Source organism: Nycticebus coucang, chromosome 6, assembly GCF_027406575.1.
Source record: "Nycticebus coucang isolate mNycCou1 chromosome 6, mNycCou1.pri, whole genome shotgun sequence".
NCBI classification, from domain to species: domain Eukaryota; kingdom Metazoa; phylum Chordata; class Mammalia; order Primates; family Lorisidae; genus Nycticebus; species Nycticebus coucang.
Window position 1 is genome coordinate 34,963,745 of NC_069785.1, and position 12,834 is coordinate 34,976,578.

The 12,834-nt window shown below is 39.2% G+C and overlaps 1 protein-coding gene across 1 annotated transcript in view; it reads left to right on the forward strand.

Annotated features, from left to right (window-relative positions):
* KATNBL1 (katanin regulatory subunit B1 like 1) overlaps positions 1 to 12,834 on the forward strand; it is a 47,627-nt gene that overhangs the window by 21,908 nt on the left and 12,885 nt on the right. Inside the window, exons 2-4 of the mRNA XM_053595030.1 lie at positions 5,069 to 5,199; positions 7,316 to 7,356; positions 9,452 to 9,731. Coding sequence (XP_053451005.1) covers positions 5,083 to 5,199; positions 7,316 to 7,356; positions 9,452 to 9,731 — 438 coding nt within the window. The 5' untranslated portion in view covers positions 5,069 to 5,082. The remainder of the gene's footprint in view (positions 1 to 5,068; positions 5,200 to 7,315; positions 7,357 to 9,451; positions 9,732 to 12,834) is intronic.

The following is a 12,834-nucleotide window of genomic DNA, read 5'->3' on the forward strand; positions in this document are numbered from 1 at the left end:
TCAGCGCAGGAAATAAGGACAGGAGCCTGCGGCATTTCTTTTGGCTGTCCATCATGAGTGAGAGGTAGAGTTTTTTTTATTGTTAAATCATAGCTGTGTACATTAGTGCAATCAAGGGGCACAATGTGCTGGTTTCATATACAATCTGAAATATTCTCATCAAACTGTTCGATGTAGCCTTCATGGCATTTTCTTAGTTATTGTATGTAGACATTTGTATTCTGCCTTTAGTAAGTTTTGCCTGTACCCATTCTAAGATGCACCATAGGTGTGGCCCCACCCATTACCCTCCCTCTACCCTAACCTCCCCCCTCCCTTCCCCTTCCTTGGCCCTTTCGAGGTAGAGTCTTAACTTTATCACCCTTGGTAGAGTGCCAAGGCGTCATAGTTCACAGCAACCTCAAACTCTTGGGCTCAAGCGATTCTCTGCCTCAGCCTCATGAGTAGCCAGGACTATAGGTGCCCACTACAACACCTGGCTATTTTTAGAGACGGGGGTCTCACTCTGGCTCAGGCTGGTTGGGAACTCTTGAGCTCAAGCAATCTACCTGCCTCAGCCTCCCAGAGTGCTAGGATTATAGGTATGAGCGACAGCGCCCAGCCATCAAGGATTTCTTAAAAGTCAGGTTTATTTAGGTATAATTTGCATACAATAAAAATTCATCCTTTTTAGTGTATAGTCCTATTAGTTTTGATAGTTAGGTGACTACCCACCATAGGCAAGTTACAGAACAGTTCTTTGGGAACTTTGACTGTAATTCACATCAGTATTTTTAGGGAGATAATTGTGTGTGTGATTTCTAAAGAAGTATGTTCTGTAGTCTTGCCACTTACCTCATAGAGTTAAGAGGTTTCAACATTTAGTATGTAAGCTTTTTTCACTTGATCCTCCTGTATAGGATATGTTCCTCTCATCCTTATGTGTGGCTGGTGTTTCCCATCTCAAGGGCTCTGTGTCTTAAATGGATATTTAGTCTACTTGTTCTGAGGATCACCTTTATCTTCACTTCTTGACTTCTTGGTATTGCTAATTCCTGAACTTTTGGGAGATTCTGCTTTTCATTATTAATGGTTGCTGATTTGGGATTTGACTTTCTTAAATCTGTTAAGTCTAAAGTTACCACCTTTGCTTTGCGATTTCTGAAATATTGTTGCCGTCATCTCATCTTTTCCTCTCAGGCATGGTGGCTTGTGCCTATAATCCTAGCACTCTGGGAGCTAAAGGCAGGAGGATTGACTGGACTCAGGAGTTTGAGATCAGGTTAAGAAATATCTAGGGTGAGATTTCCTTTTAAAGTCAATAAATAATTGCAGTCATACATTAAGCACCGACAGAGGGGCACTCAGATGATTCAGGAAAGCTTAACTATAGAGAGTCTTAAAAGGACAAAGGACACAATGAGAAAATAGCATGTACATAACTGAAAGGCATGAAGCAGCATGGTTTGTTTGGCAGTCTCTTAACTAGATACTTGTGGCTGAAGCTTAGGCTGAGGGCCAGTTGCAATAGAGAGGAGTAAGGCTAGACTGATAAGTAGAAGCTGGATCATAAAGGGTCTTGTCCACAATGCCACAAAAAGCTCCCCCTTTTTTCAATTTTAAGGAAAAGGGATCTTTTAGTTAAAGACAATGTATTAAACACATGCAATTACTGGTACCTTTGCCCAAAACTCCATTAAAATAAAAATAAAGGGCTGGTAATTCAGCACTTTGGGAGGTCAGTGGGATCACCTGAGACCAGAAGTTCAAGACCAGCCTAGGCAACATAGTAATACTTCATCTCTATAAAAAAATTTAAAAATCGGCTAAGCTTGGTTTTGCCCACCAAGTAGTATCAGCTACACAGGAGGCTGAGGCATGAGGCTTGCTTGAGCCCAGGAATTGGGAGGTTACAGTGAGTCATGATTGGACTACTGCACTTAAGCCTGAGTAGAGTTAAGATCTTGTCTCTTTAACAAAAATTAAAAAATTATATATCTGAACTATATACACACATATATTCTAAAATCTAACAATAAAGCGTTTTAATTAATTTTTTTTTTTTTTGAGACAGAGTCTCACTTGTTACATTTGGTAGAGTGCTATGGCGTCACAGCTCACAGCAACCTCAAACTCTTGGGTTCAAGCGATTCTCTTGCCTCAGCCTCCCGAGTAGCTGGGACTATAGGTGCCTGCCACAACATCCAGCTATTTTTTAGAGGCAAGGTCTTACTCTGGCTCAGGCTGGTCTCGAACTTGTGAGCTAAAGCAATCTACCCGCTTCAAACTCCCAGAGTGCTAGGATTACAGATGTGAACCACCGCACCAGGCCTAAGCAGGAGAATCTCTTGAATTCAGGAGTTTGAGACCAGCCTGAGTAACATAGTGACATCCCAACCTCATTAAAAAGAAAAGAAGGAAGGGGAGTAGAGAAAAAGAGGGAGAGGGTGGGAAGGGTAGGAGAGGGAGGGAAGGGAGAAAAAGAGATACCTGTGGATCTTTTAAAAGATAAAATTTCTTTGGGTTCCACTCCAAAGACCTGCTATGTTATAGTCTCTGAAGTTAGGGCCCAGTAAGATATATTTTCCAAAGCTTTATTCTAAATGATTCTTTATCTCTGAGCATCATCTACATTTACTCCAGGGCATGGCATTTAGTGAATGATTAGTGGATTTTTGAAGAAAGAAAAAAGGAAGAAGTTAAGTTCAGGGCACAACCTAAAATAAATTTCCTGGGTGAAAACAGAGTACAAGTGAAGAAATTGCTGATTTCTTCTGTTACATAAATGAAGTCATAGCATCTAATTCCAAAACCATTTTTTCTCAAGCCCCTTTTTTTTTAATTTTTACTTTTATTATTTTTTTGAGACAGAGTCTCACTTTGTCACCCTTGGTAGAGTGCTATGGCATCATAGTTCACAGCAACCTCAAACTCTTGGGCTCAGCAGTACTCTTGCTTCAGCCTCCCAAGTACCCAGGACTACCAGTGCCCACCAGGATGCCTGGTTATTTTTTAGAGATGGGGGATAGCTCTTACTCAGGCTGGGCTGACACTCCTGAGCTCAAGCAATCCACCCACCTCAGCCCCTCAGAGTGCTAGGATTACAGGTGTGAGCCACTGCACCTGGCCAGCCTCCCCCTTTAGATATAATTAGGGAAGTAACAGAGCCGGGATTATTTTTTTCAAAGGTAGAGGAAAGCTGTGGAGAGCTATGTACAACAATGAAAGAAACATTTAAGGATTAGACAAAGGACAAGTCAAATGTATTTAGTCCAATTTTGGTTACTCTGGCTGCTTGGGGTTGTATTTGACCCAGTGATTTAGTTACAAAAGAATGCCATAAATACCACTACTTTATAGACGTCTAGAACCTACGCATTTAATAAAAGGCTAGTGATATACAAAATTGGAAACTGACATGTTGCTTTGGAAAAAAATACATACATTTATTTTAACTGTCTAGAAATAACACAAAGAGCCCTAATTTCCTGGAGTGTTCTGCCTTGTGCTTCCTCTATGTCTAAGAGTTGTTGTTGTTGTTTTTTTTTAATGTATGAGTTAAAACTACAAGGTCCAAGGCTCGGCACCTGTGGCTCAAGTGGCTAAGGCACCAGCCACATACACCTGAGCTGGCAGGTTCCAATCCAGTCCGGGCCCGCCAAACAACAACGACAGCTACAACCAAAAAATAGCCGGGCATTGTGGCGGGCACCTGTAGTCCCAGCTACTTGCAAGGCGGAGGCAGGAGAATCGCTTGAGCCCACAAGTTGGAGGTTGCTGTGAGCTGTGACGCCACAGCTATGTAATGACACCAGTGCCTAGTGCACCCTTCAAAGCAGTTTTGGAACTCTTGTTCTAGAATAGACATCAGAGCTGTCATTGTATTGCCCTTGATGTACTGAATGTCATCAAAATGTCTTCCTTTTAATAGTTCCTTTGTCTTCAAGTAAAGAAAAAAGTCATTGGGGGCTACATCAGGTGAGTAGGGAGGGTGTTCCAATACAGTTACCTGTTTACTGGCTAAAAGCTCCCTCACAAACAGTGCCATGTGAGCTGGTACATTGTGGTGACGCAAGAGCCAGGAGTTGTTGAAAAGTTCAGGTTTTCATCTAACTTTTGCATCTAACAGCTTTTTTAGCACTTCCAAATAGTAAATTTGGTTAACTGTTTTGTCTAGTTGGTACTTATTCATAATGAATAATCCCTCTGATATCAAAAAAGCTTAGCAACATTGTTTTGACTTGATTTGAACTGAGGGAATTTTTTTGGTTGTGGAGAATTGGCTGACTTCCATTGTGCACTTTGATGCTTTGTTTCAGGGTCATGTCGGTACATCACCAGTGATATCATTGTCTTGCCTCTCCAAAAAGTCTTGGCAAACTTCTACTCCTTTGCTTGTTCATCAGTGAGTTCCTTCGGGACCATTTTTTCACACACCTTTCTCATGCCAAGATTTTCAGTTAAGATTATCCTACCTGTTTATCAGTGTTTACTTGGTCTGTTATCCTTCTCGCAGTCAGCCAACAATTTTGACACACAGTTCTACGAATTTTTACGTTTTTTTTTAGTCTTGCCTGTTACTGATCTCCCTGACCTCTCTTCATCAGTGACACTCTCTCATCAGAAAAATGTTGAAATTGTTTGTACACTGCCATTTTCTTCATGGCATTATCCATATACTTTGACTGACATGTCCCTGATTTTACTTCTATTCTTGCTAAGTTAACGAGAAATTTAGTATTTGTTCATTGATCTACTTCAAGCTCCAGCATTCTCTTGAGGGCACACCAAGCCACACAACAATAATGAACACCACTCAGCAAGACACCACCGCACACCAACACGAACACCACTGTGAGTCACTGATATACCAAAGTTAGGAAACCTTACCAGGCTGTTTGTGTAATGCTAACAACAGAAGTGCACAGTGGCAGAGTTCACAAATTTACTTGGCAGACCTGGCATGTCCTCTACTTAGAACTCTCTTTTATATAGAATGGTACTATTTTTGTATGTTTGTATGTGTGCTAAAGAAATCATCAAACTCTTTTATATTTTGTATTTTCTTCTTTTTTATTTTATTGTTTAGGTATTTAAGAGATTATGGCATCTGAAACCTACAATGTTAAAAAACGGAACTTCTGTAATAATCTTGAGGATCATTCCATTGATCTTCCTAGAAAAAGGATCTCTAATTTCACTAAAAAGAACATGAAGGAGGTAAGTCCATAGTTTCTAAGAAACAGGTAAGACATTTTAAACTTCAATATACTATAGATAGTTTTTGTTAAATTGTTCACACACTGGAAGGATAATCTGCTTAGTCTTCCAGATTAATAAATTATTAAAGGATTAATAAAGGATGACTAGAGCAGCGCCTGTAGCTCAGTGGGTAGGGCGCTGGCCACATACACTGAGGCTGCGGGTTTGAACCAGGCCTGGGCCAGCTAAACAACAATGACAACTGCAACAACAACAAAAAAATAGCCAGGTGTTGTGGCAGGCACCTGTAGTCCCAGCTGCTTGGGAGGGTGAGGCAAGAAAATCGCTTAAGCCCAGGAGTTTGAGTTTGCTGTGAGCTGTGATGCCATAGCACTGTATCCAGGGTGACAGCTTGAGACTCTGTCTCAAAAAAAGAAAAGAAAAAGGGCGGTGCCTGTGGCTCAGTGAATAGGGCACCGGCCCCATATATGAGGGTGGCAGGTTCAAACCCAGCCCCTGCCAAACTGCAACAAAAAAATAGCTGGGTATTATGGCAGGCGCCTGTAGTCCTAGCTACTCGGGAGTCTGAGGCAAGAGAATCGCCTAAGCCCAAGAGCTGGAGGTTGTTGTGAGCTGTGATGTCATAGCACTCTACCAAGGGCAACAAAGTGAGACTCTGTCTCTTAAAAAAAAAAAAAAAAAAAAAGACTATTATATTCCTAAAGCTTTAGAGTGGCTCACATAACAAAATCCCAAACAACAGATGTTGGCGTGGATGTGGAGAAAAGGGAACACTTCTATACTGCTGGTAGGAATGCAAGCTAATACGTCCCTTTTGGAAGGAAGTATGGAGACTACTCAGGGATCTAAATGTAGACTTGCTGTTCAATCCTGCAATTCCTCTACTAGGAGTATCCAAAAGACCAAAAATCACTTTATAACAAAGATACTTGCACCAGATTGTTCATTGCAGTTCAATTCATAATAGAAGTCATAGAAGAAGCCCAAGTGCCCATCGACCATGAATGGATTAATAAATTGTGGTATATGTAAAACACGGAATATTATACAGCCTTAAAAAAGATGGAAACTTCAGGCAGTGCCTGTGGCTCAAAGGAGTTGAGCGCTGGCCCAATATACTGCAGATGGTAGGTTCAAACCCAGCCAAAAAAACACAAAAGACTTTACCTCTTGTGTGTTTATATGGATGGAGCTGGAACATACTCTACTTAGTAAAGTATCTCAAGAATGGAGGAAAAAGTATCTAATGTACTCAGTATTATTATGAAACCAATTTACAGTCACTCACACTTTCGTATGAAGGATAGATCGCAACTATGGACTAGGATGAAGGAGAGGGGAGGGAAAGAAAAGGGAGAGGTCAGATGAAGGGAGGGTGAATGGTGGGATCACACCTATGGTGCATTTTGCAAGGGTATATGTCGGATCTGTTAAGTATAGAGTATAAATGTCTTAACACAGTAGTTAAATAAATGAGGTGAGAGATATGTTAACCGGTACAATGTAAGCATTCCAAATTGTATATGAAATCAGCACATTGTACTCCATAAATGCATTAATGTATTTAAAAAAAAAAAAACTCTAAAGATATTTTAGCCAGTATGATGTTTCGATGTAATGTAATTTGAACATTTTAGTTCATGGGGAATCAGAGATGTTTTTTGGTTATCATTGCAAGGCTCATTAGCACTGATAAAATTTCTTTTTTTTTTTTTTATTGTTGGGGATTCATTGAGGGTACAATAAGCCAGGTTACACTGATGGCAATTGTTAGGTGAAGTCCCTCTTGCAATCATGTCTTGCCCCCATAAAGTGTGACACACACCAAGGATAAAATTTCTTTTAAACAATATTAAAATTCAACTCAGTAAACACCCTGTAAATACAGTATAATATATGACTAGTGGTGTGAAAAATAGACAGATGGATATATTTTTGCCAGAAATACTTATCTACGGTTTGTCGTATCTAATGATTGAAGCTACACCATTAGAACAGAGAAAATGCTAATCTAAAAAACATACTTTGGTGATTTTAAATTTGTTGGTATCAATCACAAAGTTTATATAAGTCTAACATAAATATGCTACAGCCATCTATTTTCATTTTTCAGGTTAAGAAATCTCCAAAACAGTTGGCTGCTTACATAAATAGGTAAGAGCTTCTTTAAAATTTGTGGAGAAATGCAAATATTGAACATGAGGATGAATGAAATATGGGAAAAAATTAAATATTCTTTTTAATTATAATAAAAGTTAACTTGTCAAACATTTCCTTTGTGCTAGGCTCTGTGCCAAGAAACATAAATATTATCTCTGATCCTTGCAACATCCTACTCATTAGGTATTATGACCCCTAACAGTTGATGAGACAACTGAAGATCAGACAAGTTAAGGGATTTGTTCAGGATCATACAACCAGAAAGTGGTAAAGATGACATTCATTGTCAGACCTGCCAAACTCTAAAGGCATGTTCTACAAAACTATTGGTGCTCAAAGTATAATCTTAGAGCCTAGGAAAGTCCCTAAGGACCTTTCAGGGAATTTATGAGGTCAAAATTATTTTCATAACAATACTAAGACATTATTCACCATCTTCATTTTCACTCTCTTGCAAGTTTGCCATAGAGTTTTCCACAGGGAACATGACATTGATAATCTATGACAATAGACTGGATGAGAATGAGAATCCAGCTGTCTTTGGTTAAACCAGATTGTTTGGGAAAATTTGGGGATTTTTTTGGTAAAATGTTCTATGTTAATGTGTAATGAGGCATTAATTTTTATTTTTATTTATTTTTTTGAGATAGAGTCTCAAGCTGTCATCCTGGGTAGAGTACTCTGGTGTCATAGCTCATAGCAACCTCCAACTCTTGAGCTTAAGCAATCTCTTGCCTCAGTTTTTCTATTTTTAGTAGAGACAGGGTTTTGCTTTTGCTCAGGCTGGTGTTGAATGCCTAAGTTCAAGAAATCCACCCACCTTGGCCTCCCAGAGTGTTAGGATTACAGGCGTGAGCCACTGTGCCCGGCCAGAGGCATTATTTTTGCAACAAATTAACAAGTATTTTTAAATTTTCTCAATTTTAGCTTCTGATACAATGAACATCAAAAAGACTCTCTTGAGTCATTAATAATTTTGAAGAGGGCAGAACAGACATGCTGGATTATACCTATAATCCTAGTAGTTTAGGAGGCCAAGTCTGGAGGATCGTTTGAGGCTAGGAGTTTGAGACCAACCTGGGTAAAATACTGAAACCCCATCTCTACAAAAAAGTATTTAAAAATTACCTGGGTATCATGGCACATGCCTGTAGTCCCCAGGTATTTGGGAGGCTGAGGCAGGAGGATTGCATGAGCTCAGGAGTTAGAAACTGCAGTACACTATAATTATACCACTGCTCTCTAGCCTGGGTGAAGGAGTAAGACCCTGTCTCTAAAAGGAAGAAAATTAATTAAAAAAATAATTTTTAAGAGGGGAAAGCACCCTGGCGACAAAACATTTGAGAACCAGTTTGCTTAACCAAGATGTGGTCTATTATGTTCTGTCTTACTCAGACAAATTTAAATATACTTCACCTTAATTAAAATAAACTTTAAAATATTCAAACTTATATAATCTGTCACTTTGTTAGAAAAAGATTAAGTAGGGCCAGGCGTGATGGCTCATGCCTGTAATCCTAGCACTTGGGAGGCCGAGATGGGTACGTTGCCTGAGCTCACAGGTTCAAGACCAGCCTGAGCCAGAGTGAGACCTCTTCTCTAAAAATAGCCAGACTTTGTGGTGGATGCCTGTAGTCGCAGCTACTAGAGAGGCTGAGGCAAGAGAATTGCTTGAGCCCAAGAATTTGAGGTTACTGTGAGTGTGAGCTATGACACAATGGCACTCTACCAAGGGCAATAAAGTGAGACTCTGTCTCAAAAAATAAATAAATAAAAAGATTAAATATATAGAAAGTATTATAATTTTCTTGTTCCCAGATTAGTCTTTAATTTTTTATTTTAAAGGCATGTACTTACTATGCCTCTTTTTATTTTTATTTGGTATGAAGCATCATCCTTTTCATTGTCTTCTAGATAATTTATTTCCTTTTTACTTCCTTAAGCTAAGAGTTAAGTTTTTTTAATTATTCTATTTACTTCTAATTTTAGTGGATTAGGATCACAAAATGTAGCTTGTTAACTCTGTTTAAAAACTTTCAAGGTTGTCATATGGTTCTTTTTCATTTAAGAAAATAAATTCTTATTACAGAACAGTTGGACAAGCTGTGAAAAATCCAGATAAACTGCATAAGGTGATTTATCACAGAAAGAAAGTTCGTCATTCCTTTCCAAGTCCTTGTTACAGAAGAAAACAGTCCCCTCGAAGTGGGGCCTGTGACATGGCAAATAAAGAAAATGAACTGGCTTGTGCAGGCCACTTGCCTGAAAAATTGCACCATGATAGTCGAACATATTTGATTAACTCCAGTGATTCTAGTTCTTCACAAACAGAAAGTCCATCATCAAAATACAGTGGTTTTTTTTCTGAGGTAAGTTATTTCCCTGTCATTTCCAGCTTAATTTTATTCTTATATTACTACCAGGGTTTTTTTCCTTTGGCAAATTATAACTTACTACCCGTTGAATTCAGACTTACTTGTAACTCCCTGAAACGATTTTCTAAATTAACCACATCTGGATGAGTAATTGCTTTCATTTTCCCTAAGATGGAATGAAATATTTCACAGGCTGGCTATAAACACCCAGAATGCTGAGTTGGCTAGTACAGATTTAAAGGAAGGAAATGGAGGCTGGCCATGGTGGCTCACGCTTGTGATCCTACCACTCAGGTAGGTCGAGGCAGGAGATTTACTTGCAACCAATAGTTTGAGACCAGACTGGGCAATAGCAAGGCCCCATCCTTACTATATGTATCTATATATACATATAAATATATGTATATATAGATACATATATTTTTAAATTAGCCATGTGTGGTGCCACACACCTGAACTCCAGGGAGGCTAAGGTGGGAGGATTGCTTGAGTCTAGGAGTTTGAGGTTGCAGTGAACTGTGATCACACCATTGTACTCTAGCCTAGGTGACAGAGTGAGGTGCTCTCTCCCTCTCTCATTCTCTGTCTCTTGAATTCACACACACACACACACAAACACACAAAGGAAAATTACTGACTAAAAAGCAGACCAATTATTGAGCATATTTTTGGTAGACTTTCAAAATTGCCTGTTAGAAACTTTGTTTAGGTTTGATGTCTATAGCTCAGTGGTTAGGGCACTGGCCACATACACCGGGGCTGGCAGGTTCAAAACCAGCCAGGGCCTGCTAAACAATAATGACAACAACAAAAACAACAACAAAAAATAGCCGGGCACTGTGGCAGGCTCCTGTAGTCCCAGCTACTTGGGAGGCTGAGGCACGAGAATTTCTTAAGCCCAAGAGTTTGAGGTTGCTGTGAGCTGTGACACCATGGCATTCTACCCAGGGCGACATGGTGAGACTCTTATCTCAAAAAAAAAAAAAAAAAAAAGTTTTGTTTATATGGCAGTCTCACTGCCTGGACAAACCACTGTCAATAGATTCTGTATAATCTTCTGGAAATTTTGTATGTATATTCAAATACACACACAAACATATTCTTAAACAAATGGGCATCTATTCCTGTAACTAGCTTTTTTATTTGACAGTATACGTTGGCAAGCTCTCCCTAACAATACATAATGGTTTACTTTATTCTTTTAATTTAATTTATGTAAAAATAATATACTACTTTAATTAACAAAAATTGTATATATTTATCATGTTGTACATATTTTGAAATATGTATACATTGTGAAATTGCAAAATTGAGCTAATTTTTCTTTTTTTGAGACAGAGCCTCAAGCTGTCTCCCTGGGTAGAGTGCTGTGGCATCACAGCTCAAAGCAACTTCCAACTCCTTGGCTCAAGTGATTCTGTTGCCTCACCTCCCAAGTAGCTGGGACTACAGGTGCCCGCCACAATGCCTTGCTAATTTTTGGTTATAGTTGTCATTGCTGTTTGGCAGGCCTGGGCTGGATGCGAACCCGCCAGCTCAGCTACAGGTGCCAAGCCTAAAAGTGAGCTATTTAATATATGCATTACCTCATATATTTATAACTTTTTGTGGTGAGAACACTTATGATCTACTTTCAGAATTTTTTTTTTTTTTTTTTTTGAGACAGTTTCACTCTATCGTCCTGGGTAGAGTGCTGTGGCATCAGCCTAGCTCACAGAAACCTCAAACTTTTGGCCTCAAAAGAACCCTTTCACCTCAGTCTCCGGAGTAGCTGAGACTGCAGGCACCTGTCACAATGCCCAGCTAGGCCATGGTTTTAAAATTTTTAATATGGATGTGTACTACTTTTATAATGTGATATACTAATAAAAAGATCAACAAAGTACAAAAAAAAAAGTTTTGTTTAGGCAAACCTGCTAGGGCTTATGCTCTTCTGGTTCAAGTATAACTGGTTGTTTTATTTTATTTATTTATTTATTTATTTTTGGAGAGACTCTCACTTTCTTGCCCTTTGTAATGTGCCGTGGCATCACAGCAACTTCAAAGTCTTGGACTCAACTGATCCTCCTGCCTCAGCCTCTGAGTAGCTGGGACTACAGGCACCTGCAACAACCTCCAACCAGTTTGTCTATAGTAGTATAAAAGGGTCTTGCTCTTGCCCAGGCTAGTCTCAAACTCCTGAGCTTAGGCAATCCACCTGCCTTGGCCTCCCAAAGTGCTAGGATTACAGGCTTGAGCCACCATGCCTGGCCCATAATTGTTTGTTTTAATAGGTTCAAGGGAATTTTGAGGATGATAGAAATAGTCTAAATTTGGCTTATGATAATAGTTGCACAACTCTATAAATCTAAAAACTGTTGAGTAACAGATTATAGTTAATGGGTAAATTTTATGGTATATAAATTATACCTCAGTAAAATAGTTTTTATAAAAATGGTCATTTGAAGAAATTTTGTTTTTTTGAGACAGAGTCTCACTCTTGATGCCGGGCTGGAGTGCCGTGGCGTCAGTCTAGCTCACAGCAACCTCAAACTCCTGGGCTTAAATAAGCAATCTTCCTACCTTAGCCTCCCAAGTAGCTGGGACTGCAGGCACCTGTCACACCACCCATCTAACTTTTTTGTTTTTAATAGAGATGAGGTCTAGTCTTTTTGCTCAGGCTGAACTCCTGAGCTCAAGGAATCCTCCCATATTTGCCTCCAAGAGTGCAAGGATTATAGGCATGAGCCACCATACCCGGCCTGAAGAAATGGTTTGATAAAATTTTTAGTCAATTTTTGTAAGTGGTGAAAGGTGTGGGTCCAGTGTTAGTCTTTTACATGTGGTTATCCAGTTCTCCCAGCAACATTTTTTGCATAGGGATTCTTTTCCCCAATGTGTGCTTTTGTTTGATTTATCAAAGATCAGATGGCAAGTAGAGACTGGCTTCATCTCTTGGTTTTGTATTCTTTTTCATATGTCTGTGTCTGTTGTCTCTGGTGTGCCAGTACCATGCTGTTTTGATTACTGTAGACTTGTAATACTGACTGCAGTCTGGTATTTTTATTACTAAGAATAGTCTTGGCTATATGGTTTTTTTTTCAGGTTCTATACAAAA